The 18686-nt window shown below is 48.7% G+C and overlaps 1 protein-coding gene across 2 annotated transcripts in view; it reads left to right on the top strand.

The window, feature by feature from the left end:
- The window catches only part of LOC149355655 (cubilin-like), a 198026-nt gene that overhangs the window by 119374 nt on the left and 59966 nt on the right, over positions 1-18686 (top strand). For both annotated transcript variants that reach the window (XM_089583969.1, XM_089583970.1), the window contains exons 16-19: positions 1767-1899; positions 7605-7736; positions 9015-9159; positions 16471-16595. In XM_089583969.1, the coding sequence (XP_089440095.1) occupies positions 1767-1899; positions 7605-7736; positions 9015-9159; positions 16471-16595 (535 nt within the window). The remainder of the gene's footprint in view (positions 1-1766; positions 1900-7604; positions 7737-9014; positions 9160-16470; positions 16596-18686) is intronic.

The raw sequence follows: 18686 nt of genomic DNA on the forward strand, positions 1-18686 counted from the left end.
AGTTTTCGTAGCGCTGTGTTACTTGTCTACTTTTTGAGCGACTGCGCACACCGAATGACCTTCGCTGCAGTTGACCCACCTGAGCGGTGGAAGCTATGCTGGAGAAAGGTGTTTCCTTACCGATTCCAAAAAAATGAGCAGATAGTTTGGCTGCTGCTCTCTGCGCCACGACATCCATGACGAATAAACATGCATGTGCAATGCAGGGTGTTTCGCGTAACTTGAACCGTCGTCTGAACATTTTTCAACGTTTATTTAGCATAAGTGAAACTTGAGTTTTCGCAGTCGCCTCGTTTACGAAGTGTTTTACCTATTATTTCACCTATCAAATGACGGCCAAAATCAATTTCGAACGGCTGGAGGTAAAGCGTCCGGCTAGAATATATTGCGAAGCGAAAAGAGAACAATCAAACATTGCGGTTTCCGGAGTGCAAGGTTTATGTAGTATAATGCTTTTGTAATATTCGAAACAAGCTCGCGAAATACGGATGCTTTGTTTGTGCTGATGGCCAATGTGATTGCACCAGACTGGGCGTCCGATCAGAGTGGCTAGAAAAGAGATGAGCAGCTGGAAGCGGAAGACCATTCCGGGCACGAAAAATTGGATGAGATTTTTTGCATAAAGATTGGTTCCGCCCCGGGTTTCTTCTAGTCTCCAGTTTTGGAAAGGAGTGTTTACACGTTTACCTGATGCACAAAAGGCTGAAAAAAGTTTGCGCGGCGGCCACATATAGCACACCTCTAGGCGCGTTCTATTGCAATTTACTACTTTTGCAAAGAACATTATTTCGTGTGTCACACATAATAAGACTGTAAGGCACAACAATGCATTCTCCAGAGACCGAGTTAGGGGAGTGTACTATCACGATGGAAAGAAACTCGAGCAACGCGGCGCCTACGCGCTCCGCTGTTGGAATTCCTTTTGATCGTGCTTTTATTACCTCGGTGGTAAGAAAAAAGACGTTAGAGTCGTCCTAGAATGCATAACGCACAGCTCTAGCATCGTTTTGGAACCCTTGAAGTAAAAGCGAGTGTAAACGAAATGCAAACAGCGGGGCGCCTGGGCTCCGCTTTGTTTGCGTCTCTTTCCATTGTGGTAGTAGGTCACGTTCCCGGACTCGGATGGCGCGGGAACTTGATAAGCCCTGGCAACAACGGGAAGCATGGGGGCAACATTCAACTCTTGTTGCCTGATGGAGGAACACGGCGAGACGACTGTCTTATATACAATTTATTCGTGTCATAGAATCGGAAGCGCCCACATGGATTGCGGTTCTTCATTTTTCAGCTTCAATGAAAGGGCCGCAATGTTGTAGCGAAAGTTCAAGGAGCTGTTTCACACGACCTTTCCCAGAGCCCTCGAACTGGTGTCGCGGACTACCTTTCCTCCTCTCAAGTTCACCACTTAGCACTGGTGACGCCATAAAACATCGAACAGCATTTTCGCTTTATTCACTGTCCTTTCGACATTTTGAATGAAATTTTCGACCGGTTCTTCCTCGTGATTTGATATTGGCGTGTATTCTTGTGCTGCCTTCGCTTAAGATTAATTTCTAGCTTTATTACGACGACTGTTGCGCTTTCCTGAATACTGACGAATACCTCTGTTTTCCGGTGTTGCTTCACACACTGAGAATCTTAGCACATCATTGAGCACATCAGAGCATCTAAGTCAGAGTGTAACCATGCACACATTCTTCTTGCGCGCGCTAAGTGTCAGGGTTCTCAACCCTTAAACGTCGTTTTTTCCGCTTCGGACTGCGCAGGCTTCACGCGACGTCTGCAGTGTCGAGTTCACCTTCATCGACTTTGACGTGGACAAGGAGAACGAATGCTTCTCGGACTTCCTCGAGATCGATGGAGAGCGTGTGTGTGGTGTCTTACCACCGGGCTCCAAGCGTAAGTTTCGGATCCTGCTTGCGTTGTTCTCCTTCAGTACTGACTAGGCATAATGCACGGTGTTGTTGAGCCGGCTGCCAAGAAAAGAGGTGCCGTTGCTGTGTTTGTATTTCACACACAATGTACTCTGAGTTGACGCCATTTTCTGGTAAATTCTACAATCCAAGATAATACCTTCGCAAGGGTGTGCCTCACGCGAGTGCCTGCCAAAGGAAAGATAGACTGAAGTCCATCTTTCAAAGTCCATCTTTCTTTGGCAGGATCTTACAAGCTTGTTGCAGCGTCCACAAAACATCCCCCGAGTGATCTGTTATTTTAATCCGGAAGCCAAGCTATACGAGCTCTGTTAGAAAAGTATCCGACTTTATTTTTTTTTTGCGAACACCTGAAGGATATGAAACAAGCGCGCTTGCATCACGTGACCTTGCACCTTCGTGCGCATGCACGAATTTTTTCCCGCCTGCCGATAGCGTCAGTCGCTGGGAAGCAGCATTTCAGTGAGGCGGTGCGCAGTGCTCTCGTCGGTTTTTTATTGCAAGGAAAATGGCGGAGTGACAGGAACAGCGCTACTCCATCAAATTTTGCCATGAACTGAGCGACAGCCAAGTGGAAACCATTCGGAATATTCAAACGGCTTTCGGTGAAGATGCTATCAGAAGCACACAGATTAAGCAGTGGTACAATTGATTTAAAGATGGCCGCACATCGGTGGAGAGCGAGCCACACTCCGGTCGGCCATCAACATGCCGAAATGACCAGGTCATTGCCGAACTGAACTCTGTGGTGATGCGGGACCGTCGCGTGACTATCCGAGAAATTGAGGAAGAGGTGGACATGAGCCATTTTTCCGCACATTCCATTATCACCGAAGATTTGGCCATGGAGAGAGTTGCGGCGAAATTCGTGCCGAAGCTGCTCACGGTGGAGCAAAAGCAGCTTCGTGTTGAAGTCTCACAGGACATGCTGGATTCCGCAAACAGTGACCCCGACTTAATCAACATCATAATAACTGGTGACGAGTCTTGGGTGTGCAGGTACGACCCGGAAACCAGATCCCAGTCGTCACAGTGGAAGCATTCCACGTCACCAAGACTTCAGAAGGCCCGCCAAGTGCGCAGCAATGTGAAAGTGATGCTGACTGCTTTCTTTGGCACCCTCTCTGTGGCAGACCACGAGTACGCACTCCACAGGGTCAAACAATGACCAAAGAGTGCTACAGGGATGTCCTTTGTTGCCTACGTGATGCTGTGCGGCCCAAGAACCCGGAGTTGAGGTCAACAGGAAAGTGGCGCATCCATCACGACAATGCTCCCGCACATTCCTCGCACTTGATTCAGACTTTTTTGGCGAAAAACCAGACTCCTGTAGTTCAACACACTCCTTACTCTCCTGATATGGCCCCTGCGATTTCTGGCTGGTTCCCAAAATCAAAAGGCCATTGAAAGGAGCGCGATTTCAGACAAGGAAGAACATTATGTCTGCAACGACAGCTGAGCTAAACTCCATTCCGAAAGGGGCCTTTTCGGAATACTTCCCAAAATGGCCGCACCGCTGGGAGAAGTGCGTGGAGTCCCAAGTAGACTACTTTGAAGGTGACTAGGTTTAGAACGCTCCAGTTATGCAAGTTTTTTTTCTACGGCCAAAGGTCGGATACTTTTCTAACAGACTTCGCATAGCGCTGGAGATAAATATCCATATATCTCTCGTTTTTACCAGGACACCAACAGCTGTCACGTAGCCAACTTGACAATTCGTACAGGCCGTCTGGGGTGACGAAAGCCGTTTTCGGCCGGTCAGCGGCAGTCATCGGGACTTGCCAGTAGCCGGAGCGTAAGTCTAAGGCGAAAAATACTCCGCTCCCTTCAAGCAATCCAGTGCGTCGTCGATTCCGGGTAGAGGATAAACATCCTTGCGGGTAATCTGGTTGAGGCGGCGATAGGCCGCACAGAACCAGATGGAGCCATACTTTTTTGTCATTAGGAAAACAGGAGACGGCAAAGGGCTGTGCGAGGGCTGTATAATGCCACGCTGTAGCATATAGTCCACATTGTCACGGATGACGCGGCGCTCTGCGGGCGAGACGCGGTACGGTCGCTCGCGCAAGGGGGCGTGCGTACCTGTGTCAATTTGGTGCGAGATGGCCAACGCAAGACCCAAGGAAGGTTGGGAAGGGTCAAAAGACGTGCTGAAACGTTGAAGGAGTGTCAGTAGCTGGTCACGTTGAGCGGGCGGAAGGTCGGCAGCGGTGGCGCGATGAGAGACGTCGATGGGAAGCGGATCGGGCGTGGTCGCACAACAGGCCAGGGCAGCAACCTCGGGACAGGCATGGTGATCGGAGAACTCGTAGGGAAGAGCAGGGTCCAGTTCTTCGATACGGCCTAGGCATTCGCCGCGAAGGACTAAGGACGGGCAAGGAAAAGGGTTGGAGACATAGATTGCACAGTGACCATCGGAAATCGTGACAACGACGAAAAAAAATCAGAAGACGGTGATGGTGGGTGCCAGCTGTGGTGAATGTGAACAAAACAGGGCTGCTGAGGGCAGAATCAGGTCGGAGCGGAACGAGGGCAGCTACGAGAAGCTTAGCAGAGCGCACGGCAGGCCGCACAAGGAAACCTTACACACAGAAGATAGCGCAAGTTCAGCACGGGCACCATCAATCACTGCACGGTGGGTTGAGAGGAAGTAGCAGCCTAGGATGACATCGTGAGAGCCCTCACGCAGCACAGAAAACTCGATGGGAAATGCTACGTCGTTGATAGAAACGCGTGCCGTGCACGCTGCGATGGGGTGGATGCGCTGCGAGCGGGCTGTACGGAGCGAAAAGTCAGACAGGGGCGTCGTCACCTTGCGAATTTTGGGCGAAGGGAGTAACTAACCACCGACGCGGTAGTGCACGTGCACTAAACAGGCGTCCCACCTGCTGATCGAACTGGACGCAATGAGGTACAGTCATGATTTATTAAGGCGGAAGCCTTTAATGTCTCATCGTTGTAAGCAGCAGTTGTCGACAGAAAATGTCACGCTTTTCAATTGGTGGAAACGGTCGTGACGTCACAGTGCGCGAATTTCAAACGGGGCCAATTGCACTTTGGCTAGTAACCATGCAACCAATTGAAGGGATCGTATAGTGATGCTCCAATTAAGTGGGACTGAGCTTAGTTAATTGCTTAATTACCCAATTAGCCTAATTAGCTTTACTAGTCAGGCCATACAAATAAATAAAACCGATTAAGAAATTGGTCGAGCTCAGGAATCGAACCCCGGTCTTCGGCGTGAGAGACGAGCATGCTATCCACTCCGCCATGCCAGCTCGATGGTTTGGAATGAACAAAGGCGCGTCTAGTGAATACGGTGTCTTCACTCACTCTCATCCTCCTCCATTCCCTTCTCGCGAGGTTTAGGTGTCCACCGACAAATTAGAGACAGATACATTTCCTTTTGCTCAAAAACCAATTTACTGACGAGCAAGGCGTAGAACCGAATGGGCGATGGCGTTCTATGGACTCCTTGGCAGCGTTGCAAGACGCTGTCGCGTTCCACTCTTAGGGGCATCAGTGACCACACTTTAGGTCAAAAAAGTGCCCCCCTGAATTTTGTGAGACAGTTACTGCGTAATTTCCTTTCCTCAAATACAATTTTCATTTTCTTCATTACGGCTCCTCTTTATCTATCTTCTTTCACTCCCACTTCCTCCCTTCCTCTATGGTGCGGTTCAGGTGTACACCGAGATGACAGAGAATTACTGCGCCATTTCCTTTCCTCAAAAAGCGTTGCGTTCAAGGGGCAAGGCATCGCGCTGAACGGGTGGTGTTCCGTGGACTCCCTGGCAGCGCTACAACGCGCTGTCGCGTTCCACTCCTAAAGGCGAAGCTTAAGCGTCATTAATTAGCAGTTAATTAGTATTCAGGCATTAATCAGTAATTAACCATTAATTAGTTATTTGTCATCACTTAGTAATTAGCACTCAATTATATGTGACGCCACCGGTGTCACAGAAACAGCGAAGGTGTTGCGGAAAACGCTTCCGCCTCTACCCACTTTAGACAGTCAAAGTGCCCCCTGAATTTTCATACAATTTGTTAAACAGCTGTTAGAAGTTGCTCTCTTGAGAAGTGTTTAGCGCGCCGACGAGAACAATAAAAACGTCTGATTCTCTGCTGGTTCTTAAGCCTCATCTAAAAATGAATTTTTAAGCTCGAAAAAGCGTTATCACATGTTTTGGGGAATGTGATTAGTAATCAAGAGTGGCTTGAGTTTCTCGCTGCTCTGCTGAATTACTTTAGACACTGCTTCATTAGGATAAGGTATTGCGCCATGACGGACTAAATAATTGGTTTGGTTTATGATGTTTAACGTCCCAAAGCGACTCAGGCTATGAGAGACGCTGTAGTGAAGGGCTCCGGAAATTTCGACCACCTGGGGTTCTTGAACGTGCACTGACATCGCACAGTACACGGTAAATAATTAACAACACATTTAAATACCTTACGCATACAATACCCCGGTAGGGCATCATCTGAAATTTGATTTCTTCAAGTCAAAAATGAATCCCTTGAGACCTGAAGAATAAATCGCTTAAGGCCTAACACTAATACTAGTTCCTTGCAGGGAAAAGTTGCTGTCCCACCTAGGAAACGTGTACTGAAGGTACAAAGAGAGCAGCGCGATAAAATCCTTGACATAAAGCGCAGAATATTTGACAACATAGCCACTCCGTATCTGTAAATAGATTCCTCGACACATCATTGAAGTTTAACTTGAAGAACAAACTAACAAAGATCCTTCCCTATATAGAAAGCAGGCCACGGAGCCAGTGCCAGAATGATCGTTCAAGAACCATGCTACTTGTTCTCTAGACTTGACACGAAATGGACCTTCAACTTATAGCATGCACTGTTTCTTTTGTGGAAGGACGGAGACAAGGGCTTAAGGGGCTGCGAATTTCGTTTTTGAGTGTCATGACCCCGTAGATGGGGAGAGGGCAAAGGCGGTTGCTATAAAATTCTGTTATGGTTGGAAGCTGCACCAATTGTCACGTGATATAGACTCAAGCTAGAAAGAGTGTCTAAACATTTTTTTATGCTGCTAAAACGCATAAGGATGAGTACCTTCCCATTATTATAATTTCTGAAAAAGGAACTTGGTAGAAACAGGTCATCCTCTTTCTGCAACGGAAACCAAGTGTCCTAAAAATTAGCCATCCATTCTATGTTAAGTCTTCAAAACAGTTCTTCAGCGAGCATTCTAGCACCTGCTTCATGGCCGGTTGCGTGAACGTAAATTATCTTTATTGCTCACTCTCCGAGTTGAGCTACTATTATGTGTCAAGGAATCACCTGTGCGGGGCTCTCTTCAATGTCTGTCGCGGATTTTTGTAACTTCAGTGCGCAATTGCCAGGTGGTACGGCAACTTTAATCTGCAAGAACCGGCATATATGTTGAGCGTTGTCTCACGGCCGTTTTAAGAACATATTTTTGTTCCAAGAAATCGAATTTTTAGACAGCGCACTAGCGGGAGTGATGACTATCAAATGGGCGGCGTCCAATGCGTTTTTGTCGCACCCCAGTGCATGCCTCGACTGTACGAGTATATATCAGTGTGTAATGCAAGCATCATGGGTGATTGCTATGAAGAATACCTGCATGGTGTAAACCTGGCGGGCGCACGTGGCATCTGCTCAATGGTGCTCTTGTGTCCGCAGGGCTGGTGCAGTTCAGCAGCTCTCAGATGGTGTTTCGCTTCCGGTCCGACCAGGCTGGAAGCCGGCCTGGATTCCACATCAAGGCACGCCAGGTCGAGTGCGGCTCCAGGCTGCCACCCGTCACGGGACTCGGTCAGTATACTGCAGCTCGCGAACGACAGCACGTGCTGCCAGACGCCCCGGCGTTTACTACGTGAAGCGAGCTGACACAAGCGACGATGTGCTAGAACAGAGAACATGCCGCTGCGTTTGTTTTCAATAGTTTTTTACGTTGCATGCTGATTTTTCAATAGTTTTTTACGTTGCATGCTGATTGTAATTATTTATATTATTGATTACTCTCATTCGTGTGTAATGCGTGTTTCTCAATTTACCACTTTTGTGCGCCGGAGAAATCCTTTGTTTGTGCTTTCGTGCGTTCCGCTGCTTCGCGCGTTTTGAAGCGGCAAGAGGGTAGTGCAAGATTTTTGCCTCAAAATACCTGAGTGCAAGGAAATACCAGAAGCACATGCGTGAAACGGGCAGCGTCCCAGGCTCACATGCGCGACATTCTGAGGCGATGTCTACTGCAGCCTGCACAGCCTCATTTGGGACGTCTCTTTCAAGGCATATTACCTTCAAAGGCTGCTCTCCGAGGTTTATCGTCTGCAGTCTTCGTGTAGACAGTTTTCAAAAAGTGCCGCCACTTTGAAACCTCACAATAAATATCATAAATTCATCTTGGTGCCGTCATTGCTTTCTCCGTAAAGTCCTGTGTCATTGCTATCGAAATGTACAATTTTGTATGAAGCTAGCACCAGTTCAATGACTCTGACTAGTTGCTTGATAAAAGGTAGTAATAACAGTTGAAAAAATTGTCCGCAGTATCAATCCCCACAATAAATAAAATAAATATACCTTGGGGCTAAAGTTCAATTTTACCGGTATCTAAAAGTTTATTTTTTTTAGTCGATGAAGCTGTGATAGCGGCAATGCACGTTTTGAGCCTCTTACCGTGACTCACTCATCATCGTCATCACCATTATAGTCGCGGGCGACTCGCCGACATTTCTGGTAGCGCCTTTTAACGTTAGGCACAGCTGCTGCGTTGCAGCGCGCTTAATTTCCCTTCTCTCATATGGCCTTGTTCTCTCCGTCTTTCCTCACTCGATTGTACGGCGCGACCGCTCAGGGGCGCTATGAGCATGCACCATGCATTAGGTGCATTATCTCTAAATTTGTATATGGTTTTGTTTGAGCTAAATGTATTCTGCTTCGGACAGATTCAGCGGGAGTGAATAGAGTGGCATTTTTACTTTGTTTGGTTGCACCAGCCGTCGCCCGGAAGTGACACTGATAAGCGCCTAATCGGTGGCACCTGCGATGCTTCTGCCTCGAGTGGGTATCCCTCAACCTGTCCTGTCAATGCAGAAAAAGCCCCTGCTCTGGGCGTGCCATGCATGTACGAGTTCTGCGACCAGAGTGGTGTCTTCTACAGCCAGGGATTCCCGGGGCCTTACCCGAACCAGATGTCCTGCACTTATCGAGTGATTGCCGCAGCGCCCGATCGATGCAGGTAAGTGTGAAAACGGGCCACTCGCGGAGAGAGTTATCGCAAGTGAGGGATGATCTGGTATCTGTGGTAATTTGCTCAAATTAGTAGGCACACCGGCATGCGCCTCCACTAAAGCACAGTTGCGGATGTTTGCGGCTCGGGCCGTTACATTTTACACGAATGACGCATCATAAAGCACGAAAACAGCTATCACCGTTCTCGATTTTGGCGGAAATGCACCTAAAGGGAGCTTTGTTTGAAGGAAGCGCGACTGCTGAAAAGCGGTACTGTCAGACACACTCTGTGGGCGCAACCGGCCAATTAAGTACAATCATCGACGAATCCGCGGAAGTTTTATGGCACATGTTTGCAGCAGGTTTTCAACACTTACACAGCCTGAAATAACACGAGTTTGCCTCCTTCATACACAAGACAGCCAATTATACTACGCGGGAGAGCAAGATGTGGCTCTGCCAGGCGACGCCATTCACTAGGGAAGAAATGAAGGCAAGAGTTCTGGATGTGCACATTAAAAATATGTATTAGGAATTGATTTCAGTGGTGCGTAAAGGGCATCAACGTCACGAGTGCTAGCTTGGCCCGAACCCAGAGGCCCCGTGCAGCCGTCGCTACATATACAGTGCACGATACGCCTCTGTGGCGCGCACTCATCCCCCGAAAAAGGAAGAGCGGTTCGCCACAAGGAAATGAATAGCCCACTGAGCTCAAAAAGGGACCGGTTATAGACGTCGTACCCCAGAGACAACCATTTTCAAGTAATCACCCTGTCCCTGAACGCGGGAAAGCTTCGCAGCGCGAAAGGATGACGAAACTGGCGACGCTAGCGGATATACATGGTCTGTTCTGAAAGTAGTAGGACTCATTTTTTTAAACAAAATTTATTCAAGAGAATAGTACAAACGATTACAATTTTTCAAGATAGCACCCTTCCGCACCTACACGCTGCTGCCAATGAGTTTTACAGTTTTCGTACGCCTCCAGGAACGCCTGGACCGGAATGCTGTTTAGCTCCCTCGTCACGGCCTGTTGAACCACCTCTACCGATCCGTGATATTTCCCCTCGAGCGTCGATTTTATTCTCGGGAATAGAAAAAAGTCTGGCAGGGCCAAGTCGAGGCTGTAGGGGGGCTGAGAGAGCGTTGCCGCCTTGTGCTGGACAAAAAATCGGGGTCCTCATTCAGATGACGAAGAAGATCCTACCGGTTGGCCTTTTCCTCCTCTGACAACACTCCCGGCACCAACTTCGGGCACGCTTTCCTCATGGATAAGTTTTCTGTCACGATCCCAAAAACTTGGGTTTGAGGAATGCTCAAGTCATCAGCAATCATTCTGATACTCATTCTACGATCACTGTTAAGTAAATGTTTCCCTCGCTACACATTCTCGTTGGTCTTGCTGGTCGAAGGGCGTCTGAAGCGGTCGTCTTCTTCCACTCTTTCCTTACCTTCTCGGAAAAGCTTGTGCCACTCAAAAACACCTGATCTACCCATGGAAGCGTCACCGTAGGCCTCCTTAATCATGTTGGGAGTCTCTTTGCCCGTTTTACCAAGATTTACTCAAAATTTGATCGCGTATCGCTGATGCAGTAAACGCTCGACAATTCTGCGTGACGCGACGTTTCGACAGGGGTTCACAGTACAAGCGATCTCCTCTTTTTAACGGCCGAGAGCCGACTGCCGATTTTCCCCAGCATTCCCAATATCCCCCTTCAACGATCCTGCACGCGCAGACTACCTCTCGACCGCCCGTCCGCCCAGGAAAAAACCAGTCCTACTACTTTCAGAACAGACCCTGTATACTGCGATTTTTCGCAATGGTCACAGGGTCATGGAACGAGAGGCTGAGTAATGAACGGAAGGTATGTATGCAGTACACAAGAAGACAGCGTGTTAACAGCTCGAGTCTCCGTTGGTCACAGGACCCTGAGTAGGCAAGCTCGAAGTCTGGAGGGATCCAGTGCCATCGGCCAAGAGCACAGAGCGTATGCACTGTCTCGGGGAGTCTCTCTATAGGCCCGTCTTCAAGCTGTGTGCACCTGGAAGAGCGGCTTCCGAAATACCGCTAAAATGGTCCCATGGAAACGGTTCACTGGGCAGACGGGAGGGACACTGCGTGCTTCACGGAAACAAGAATGCCGACGCTGAAGCATGGAGCGCCCTGAACCATTGCCTTCGAATAGCAAGGCTGTTTTCAAGACCAGACGCCATCTGACTTCTTTCTAGTTTCATGAGGATTGCGGTGAGCCAGGATTGCGGTTGACACTGCCACATGCTCCCCAAAGGGGACCGGCGTAGGAACCAGATGGGCTGTCCGATCCTCAGCTGTGCACATGAGAATCGCAGGGGCCCAACATTTTGTCCGATCCAATGCATAGGCCCGTGTCTGAGGTAACGTCTGATCTCCTAATCGGTCCCCCGTCAGACCGATGTGGGCAGTTCATATTCGCTCCAGCAAACGCTCTGATGTCGGGCCTAGTGTGGGTAGTCGACGCGAGTTGCCTAATGCGTCTCATTCTGTGATGAAATAGGGCGAATCCACGTGCACGTGTATTCTAGTACATCCTGTTTGGGCGGTGCATCTTATGTGTGTGCTGCGGTTACTTTACGCAATTTACGTGACTGTGTGAAGCAATGATGTATAAGTTTCTGCAGTGAAGCAGGGGAGTGAAAATTGTTAAACATTTACTTGTTGGTTTGGTTTATTGGGGTTTAACGTCCCAAAGCAACTCAGGCTATGCGAGACGCCGTAGTGAAGGGCTCCGGAAATTTCGACCACCTGGGGTTCTTTAACGTGCACTGACATTGCACAGTACACGGGCCTCTAGAATTTCGCCTTGTAATGGTCCCCTATGGAGACGAATAATATAGTTTAAATCACGAAAAAATGGCACAGTAGGATGCAGGTATACCGGCTTATCAGCTCCGCCACGGCCGATGTGGGGCCAACTGTGGTTTTCCGTCAATAGCCACATTTGGGCTTGCCTAAGTTTTTTCTCATGGAACCCGCATTGCGTCCAATCTGCCCTCACTAAGTCGCCAGAGCTGGCAGCATTCAGACATGCCGGGTATTGAGCCCGATGTAAGACAACAAATTCTGCGTGGGCAGCCCTGGTGGGGCTTGCCGATATTTTTCCTCCATGGAGTCCACATCAACATCTTGTCTGCCCTCAAAAAGTTGACGGAGGGCCGATGCAGGCCGGATGTGGGAATTGGGGCTCGGCTAACTTCTTCATTACCGATGTAGTAGAATCCGTGTGATAAAGAAAGTCACGTTCCGCACAGGGGGTTGATGTATCTGAGGGAACACCTGCCCATGTAGGGCTCGCAGGGGCCCGACATCGTTTGCCACCTGGGTTATGCACTGCGGACAAAGGGTTTTATGCAGACGGGAATGGGTCTACTTGTGATTTTTTCTTATGCCAATATCTGACAGTACGTCTGAGGAAAAATGTGCCGAACGAAACTGCTGCTGAAGGTGCGAAATTGGTTGAGAAACACCCTCTTGCAGCATAGCGTCCGCGAAGTGCTTATCACGGAAATGGCAACAGCGCACTAGCGGCAGGAAATGTTTTTTTTTCCTCTACTTCCTTCTCAATTATCTTTCACCCATAAAATAATTACGCAACTAATTTCCCGCCGATAAAACCACAAATTAAGAATGAAATAACAATCATAATAATAAGCAGCAACATACCAAAACGTTTTCCGTTGTTCGATGATTGCTTCCTTCATATACTCTGCACTACAGTTACACCAGCCAGCTGAAGACAACTGGACGCCATCCGCACACAACCGGCCTCATGGAGCACATGCACAAGCTTATTTTAGACATGGTTGCTCTGATACATCGACGCCGAACACAAGACTTGAGTCGCCATAATGTCCTACCCCATCTTTATCTACAGTACCGTTTTGCTGGAGACAAACCAGATAGCGTCGTTCAAGCATGTGCATGACATAAAGGCTACCACCATTCTCGCCGCAATGCTGGCTTAGATTACCAACAAAGACAGAAGAAGCCAGACGGCTCGCCTGGCTGTGCATTAAAGGCCAGTGGCGCCGAATCCTCTACCTTATCCCGCGGATTGCCCACCACGTTAGTGGTGCCGGTTTGTGCACGAACCGAATTCTCACACAGGCAATGCTCACCGCGAAGGCATATTACAGTGTAAAGTGCTTCGAGCTGACGAAAGTCGAGCTCGAGAAACTGGGACGCCTACACCAGTGCTCCAGAAAGACACACGCATCGTGGAGCTTTCCCATCACTCTGGTATCTCAAAACTGCAAACAATAATTCAAGGCAGAGCGCAGGATCACTCGCACCGCCGTAGCTTTTCCAGGACCGACCATGCGCTGACGTCTGTCGACGGGGTTTGCGTGGCTGCCAACGCTGAATACAGGCCGGGGCTATGTGTCGGTGTGACACCGATTCGTCATCGAGGGTGCAGAGAAGAATCTGTACCGTCAGTGCTAAGTTCTGTTACTAGCTCTGTTCCCAAGGAAGCGTTTTATTTATCTACGCGTAAGCTCTATGCTCTTCAACATAACCCCCCTTAAAGAGCAACACAGCGCTTCCAGCGTTCTTGACACGGCTGGAATGTGCCTTAGACGTTTTCTTTTCCAAGCGCGACAAGAGAGTTTCGCGATAAGCGCTGGATCTCCGCAGTGGTGTCAAAACAAACACATTTGAGCTAGATCTTCATTTTTGTGCAGAGGGCGGAGTCCACAGGAGTTAAATCTGGACGACTAGGGTGGGTTCAGAAGTGAGATGATGTTCTTTCGGGCGATAAAATAAAGTGTGAGGAGAGCTCGGCGGGAGCACTAGTTTGGCGCAGTCCAAGGATCCGGTCACTTTTCCCAAAGGTCCTTCCTCAGACGTCTTAAAACGTGACTGTAGGACTCGCTATTGACGGTCTGGGCCTTGGGGACGAATCTTTGGTACAAAATGCCACGAAATTCGAAAAATACAATGGGCATGTGCTTGGCCAAGCTGCGGACCTGCGTCGCCCTGCTCGGTCGCAGAGATCGTGAAGGTTGGAACCCTTTCTGATCTTTCATTGTCGCTCAGGTATTTTCTGCCGTTCTTGAACAGCGCGTGCCACTCAAAATACATTGCACGACTCATTCCACCATCGCCGTAAACTTGCCGAATCATTTCAAACGTTTCTGTGGTAGATTTTTCCAGTTTCGAGCAAAATTTCACGTTTTCGCAGTGTTCTAACATGCAGTTTAGGATAAAATTTCCCACGTGGAAACGCACGTGGTCAGAACAGCTACCGTTGTACGCACGAAGATGTCTTTTGACACGCTGACTTACAAAACTCGGGCTTGCTGTGACAGTCCGAGCAGCGTTCTTTCCGAAAAAGGAAGCCGCCGTGGTGGCTCAAGGGTTTTGGCGCTCGGCCTCTGACCCGGAATACGCGGGTTCAGTCCCGGCCACGGTGGTCGAATTTTGATCGATTGGAAACTCAAGAAGCCCGTGTACTGTGCGATGTCAGTGTACATTAAAAAAAAACCCAGGCGGTCTAAATTTCCAGAGCCATTCACTACGGCGTCCCTCACAGTCTACGTCGCTTTGGGACGATATACCCTCATAAACCATAAACCATCTTTCCAAGGAAGCGCTTTATTTATCTACGTTGAAACACTATCCTCTTTAACATAACCCCTTTACAGAGCAGTAGAGCGCTTCATGCGCTCTATTTACATTATGAAGGAAATAAATAGCAAAAGTTGCACAGAGGAAGATGTCTTTAGACACGCTGACTTATGAAGGTCGGGCTTTCTGTGGCAGTGCGAGCAGTTTTGTGCTGCCCTCAGTTGGCATGTTACAAAAATTCACCATAAATGTTTTGATATAACTGCAGTGTGACTCAGTAAGCTGCACACGAGACCCGTACAAAAAGTGCATGTCATGTGCTTGAAGCCTTATTACTTGTGATAATGGACGGTAGTGCGCGCATTCTTTGCCTTTCTTTGTCTACTGTTATTTCCGCTCCTGCCATGAAGCCGATGCTTATGTAAGCGAGAGGGGGTAGCGCTTCGAAGCTTTTAGTACGGCGAGAGCTGTTATACTTGCGTTTAGCGACTCTCAACTGAAGATTGAGGGGGCGGCTATGCGGCTACACTCTGAAGCCCCGAAGCTTCACTCAGCCGTAGCGCAAATTAGCACTACAGCCAGTCCCGGCGGCCGCCGCGCACGGCCGCTGGTTCTGCCTTTACGTTGCTAACTCAATGCAGATAAACAACTTCGACTAATTGTGAAGTTTTCTTGCTAAAACCTGTTTTGCCGCTGTTCTAATCGAAATCGGCTCGCTATGGAAGCGCAAATTACGCGCAAATACTTGGCCTACTTGGCCGCCATTTTGCGTTCTTTGAACGATATGGAGGTAAAGTCGCCTCTCTGCCTTCGTGCCAAGCACATCTCCGGTCGAGTCAGCAGGGCCTCCCACAGGTCCGTTTAAACGCCTCGCAGGCAACTGCCCGTTGTGGTGTGTCACAGGCGACTGCCTAGTCAGGCGTTAATTTAAGCGCTGCTTAACCTAGCTTTTTTCGTGTGATTTATTCATTGCCGCCTGCATGCGGCCCCACAACTTTGCCACACAAGGCTACAGTTATAAATTGTTCGCTCGTTAGACACGACCAGATAACCATGAGAAATAGATGGACACACACGGCATGTTCTACGATATTCGATATCATTCACAGCGTTCTAGACATGCTTTCTTGGAAGCTTGAAGTCATATTCAAGTAACCATTTTTCGCCCGCGCGAACATTAGCGACATCCTGTTTGCATGGTCAGTACGAGAAGATATGGGATGCGTATATTAAATATGGGAGGGCTTCTGCGGCTTTCCGAAAAACACTGACGTCCTACCGGAGCCCCTGTGTGTGGCGCGTGTTGTACGCAGGGCCGATACCGCCGTTTTTCAATTTCCTAACTGCCATGCTAGTGGCGGTTCTCTACTGGCTGCTTTTCAGTGATCAGTCTAGCATTTTGCGAAGACGCCAAGGGCCGCTTCTGTGCTCACTCAAAAAAAAACAACAACATATATTGAAGTAGAAAGTATAGAGACAGTCTGTAGACTGTCTATGGATTCACCAAGGAATTTTTGAGAGCTGCAGCCCGGATCGGTTTCTGAATCTCGGTGTGGTTATAAATTTAAAAAGGTGCGCGTTTTCAATTGTGTTCGGCTTGGATAGTGGGAACGACTGGAATTCAAAGTTATTTGCTCTCACTGGCGAGCATTCATGTGCCCTTCATGTACTGCCAAAATTAAGATGTCCATCTGGAAACTTTGATGTGCGCAGGGTAGAGCTGTCGTTCATCCAGTTCAACTTGCACTCCAACAACCGGCCCGATGGGCAGTGCGGAGCCGACTTCATGGAGATCAACGGAGTCCGCTACTGCAACCGGCAGCTGGAGGGGCAGATACGTGAGTGACCCTTCTCCCATGCATCCGCTAAATGTGCTTTCTCGGGTAGCATTTGAGACAGATTCGTAAATTGCACCATGTTCTGTGACAACCCAAGAGAAAAGGGGCAGCGGCTGGCTGTTTTTGGTTCTGCCGTGGCATCATTAATCTGGTTCACTACGGTGCGCCTTAGTCAGGCACTACAGGGAAGCGGCTGGTTGGGGCTTCAAACTCCAGCGGAGCTGTTGCGCGCCATGTCAGCAGGCCGGTAAGTGTAACTTGAGCTGCGACGTACAAAACTGAAGTCCACGCTAACTCGCGGTTTTCGTTGTCTCGCCAGGTTGCCTTTGCTGAGAACTGCCAAATTTTCTCTTGAGAGCGGCAGTCAGTCGACTAGAAGAAACCGAGCATTGAATTTTAGGCTTCGCTGCGAAGGAGACCCAAGCTTTAAAATGGGGACTGGTTTTTTACTCGTAGTATACCTTTATGAATGACAGTCTGGCCGTCAGTATCGAAAAAAGAGATGTGGGAGCAGTTTGACTGACTCTCAACCTCCACAACGCAAACAGCTGATGGATGTCGACATGCAATTCTAGAAAGAATGACAAACCATGCCAGTTATTTTAGATCACAAAGACAACAACTATGCAACGCCACTTCGTTTTACACTCTGTGTACAAATCCTACATGCAGACTGCTCCAAAGACTTCAAATGTAGTACAAACTCATTTATATTGATAGTTATCATCCAGTAAACGAGTACAGCAGATTAACGGCAACGAGGTTATTCAAGCAGGTGTTTTCTTCTTCGACGAGAGCTACTAAATACGCAAAAAAATCATCGTACAATCAAGCCCACTTAAGCGTTGCCATTTAGAGCAATAAACCTGATTTATAAATTGAAAGCGCGGCAACTTCAGCTCGGCCGTGCATTCTATGGCAGAATGAGTCATTTATAACAATGTCATCATTGCTCTTATCAGTTATAACGATTCAATCCGCTACCGCGAAAGCGCCTGAAAAAAAATTAAAACAACAAAACGCTGTGGCCATGCAAGCCAAACTGCGCTGTCGACGCAGCACGCACTTCTGTGCCCGTAACCGAGAGAGAACTTGACCACGCGTGGCAGGATGCCGCATGCTGCATCAAAGCGGAGAAGAGGGGCACACAGCACTTGCGTACTTTCGTGTGACGTTCCTGATTGCGTGCTAGCTGCATTAGCCAGTTAGTTGTCCCGGTTGCGCCGTCATCGTCAGCGTCTTCGCCCCGTCCGCATGCTGCACGCAGCAGCGTAGGGAGGCTCCCGACTGTCAGCTGCCAGCTCGGGGCAAGGTCAATCTACCCTGGCCCCTACTTTCTGGTGAATGCCAGTTTGGCTACATGGACCATGATTCAGAGTACACTTTCCTTGAGCCACCAATACGCCCAAGCTTTCCAAACCTACTGCGACTATTCGTTTTTGATAAGTGGCAGCGCCAGTAGAGCGTGGCGGTTAATCATTTCGCGGACTAACTAGCGCTTATCACTCGTCGCACTCCCTAGGGTTAAGGGGCTGAATTTGTTTCCTGAGTGGTGTGTCTTTCAGATAGCACCGGTCATAGGAATCACGTTGAGAAAGAGGTGTGGACAGCAGGCAGACACCTACGCTAAGAGAGCAAGTAATGCTCCGTCCCCCTCTATTCTTCGCTGACGTCACGGCGAGTCCAGGTTTGACGCTTGCATGAGCCTGCGGTGCAGTACCACGGGCGAGATCGTGTGTCACTGGACTGGTGATAGCCGCTGTCACTTGATTTGCGCATTTTGGCAAGTTTGATAATCGTCGTAGTCTCGGAATATTTTTGCCTCCCTCCTAGCATGACTGCAGGTTTAGTGCCTATGGAGCATGCTTGTACTGAGCCACGGCATTACGCGCAAGAATATCGGCTCGCACCCGGGTTCCAAGGTTGTACTGCTAAATAACGTTTTCTTTTGGTCTAGTTGGTTCAAGCTACGTGAGAAGGCGTGCTACATGCATTCGTTACAGGCACTATTAAAGGATGCACAGATCGTCTTTAGCGCATGGTCATCATCAAGAGATAAGCGGAATTCGCTCGGGATTTCAGTGACGTAGT

Source organism: Amblyomma mixtum, chromosome 3 (genome assembly GCF_055824585.1).
Source record: "Amblyomma mixtum isolate Tamu chromosome 3, ASM5582458v1, whole genome shotgun sequence".
NCBI lineage: Eukaryota > Metazoa > Arthropoda > Arachnida > Ixodida > Ixodidae > Amblyomma > Amblyomma mixtum.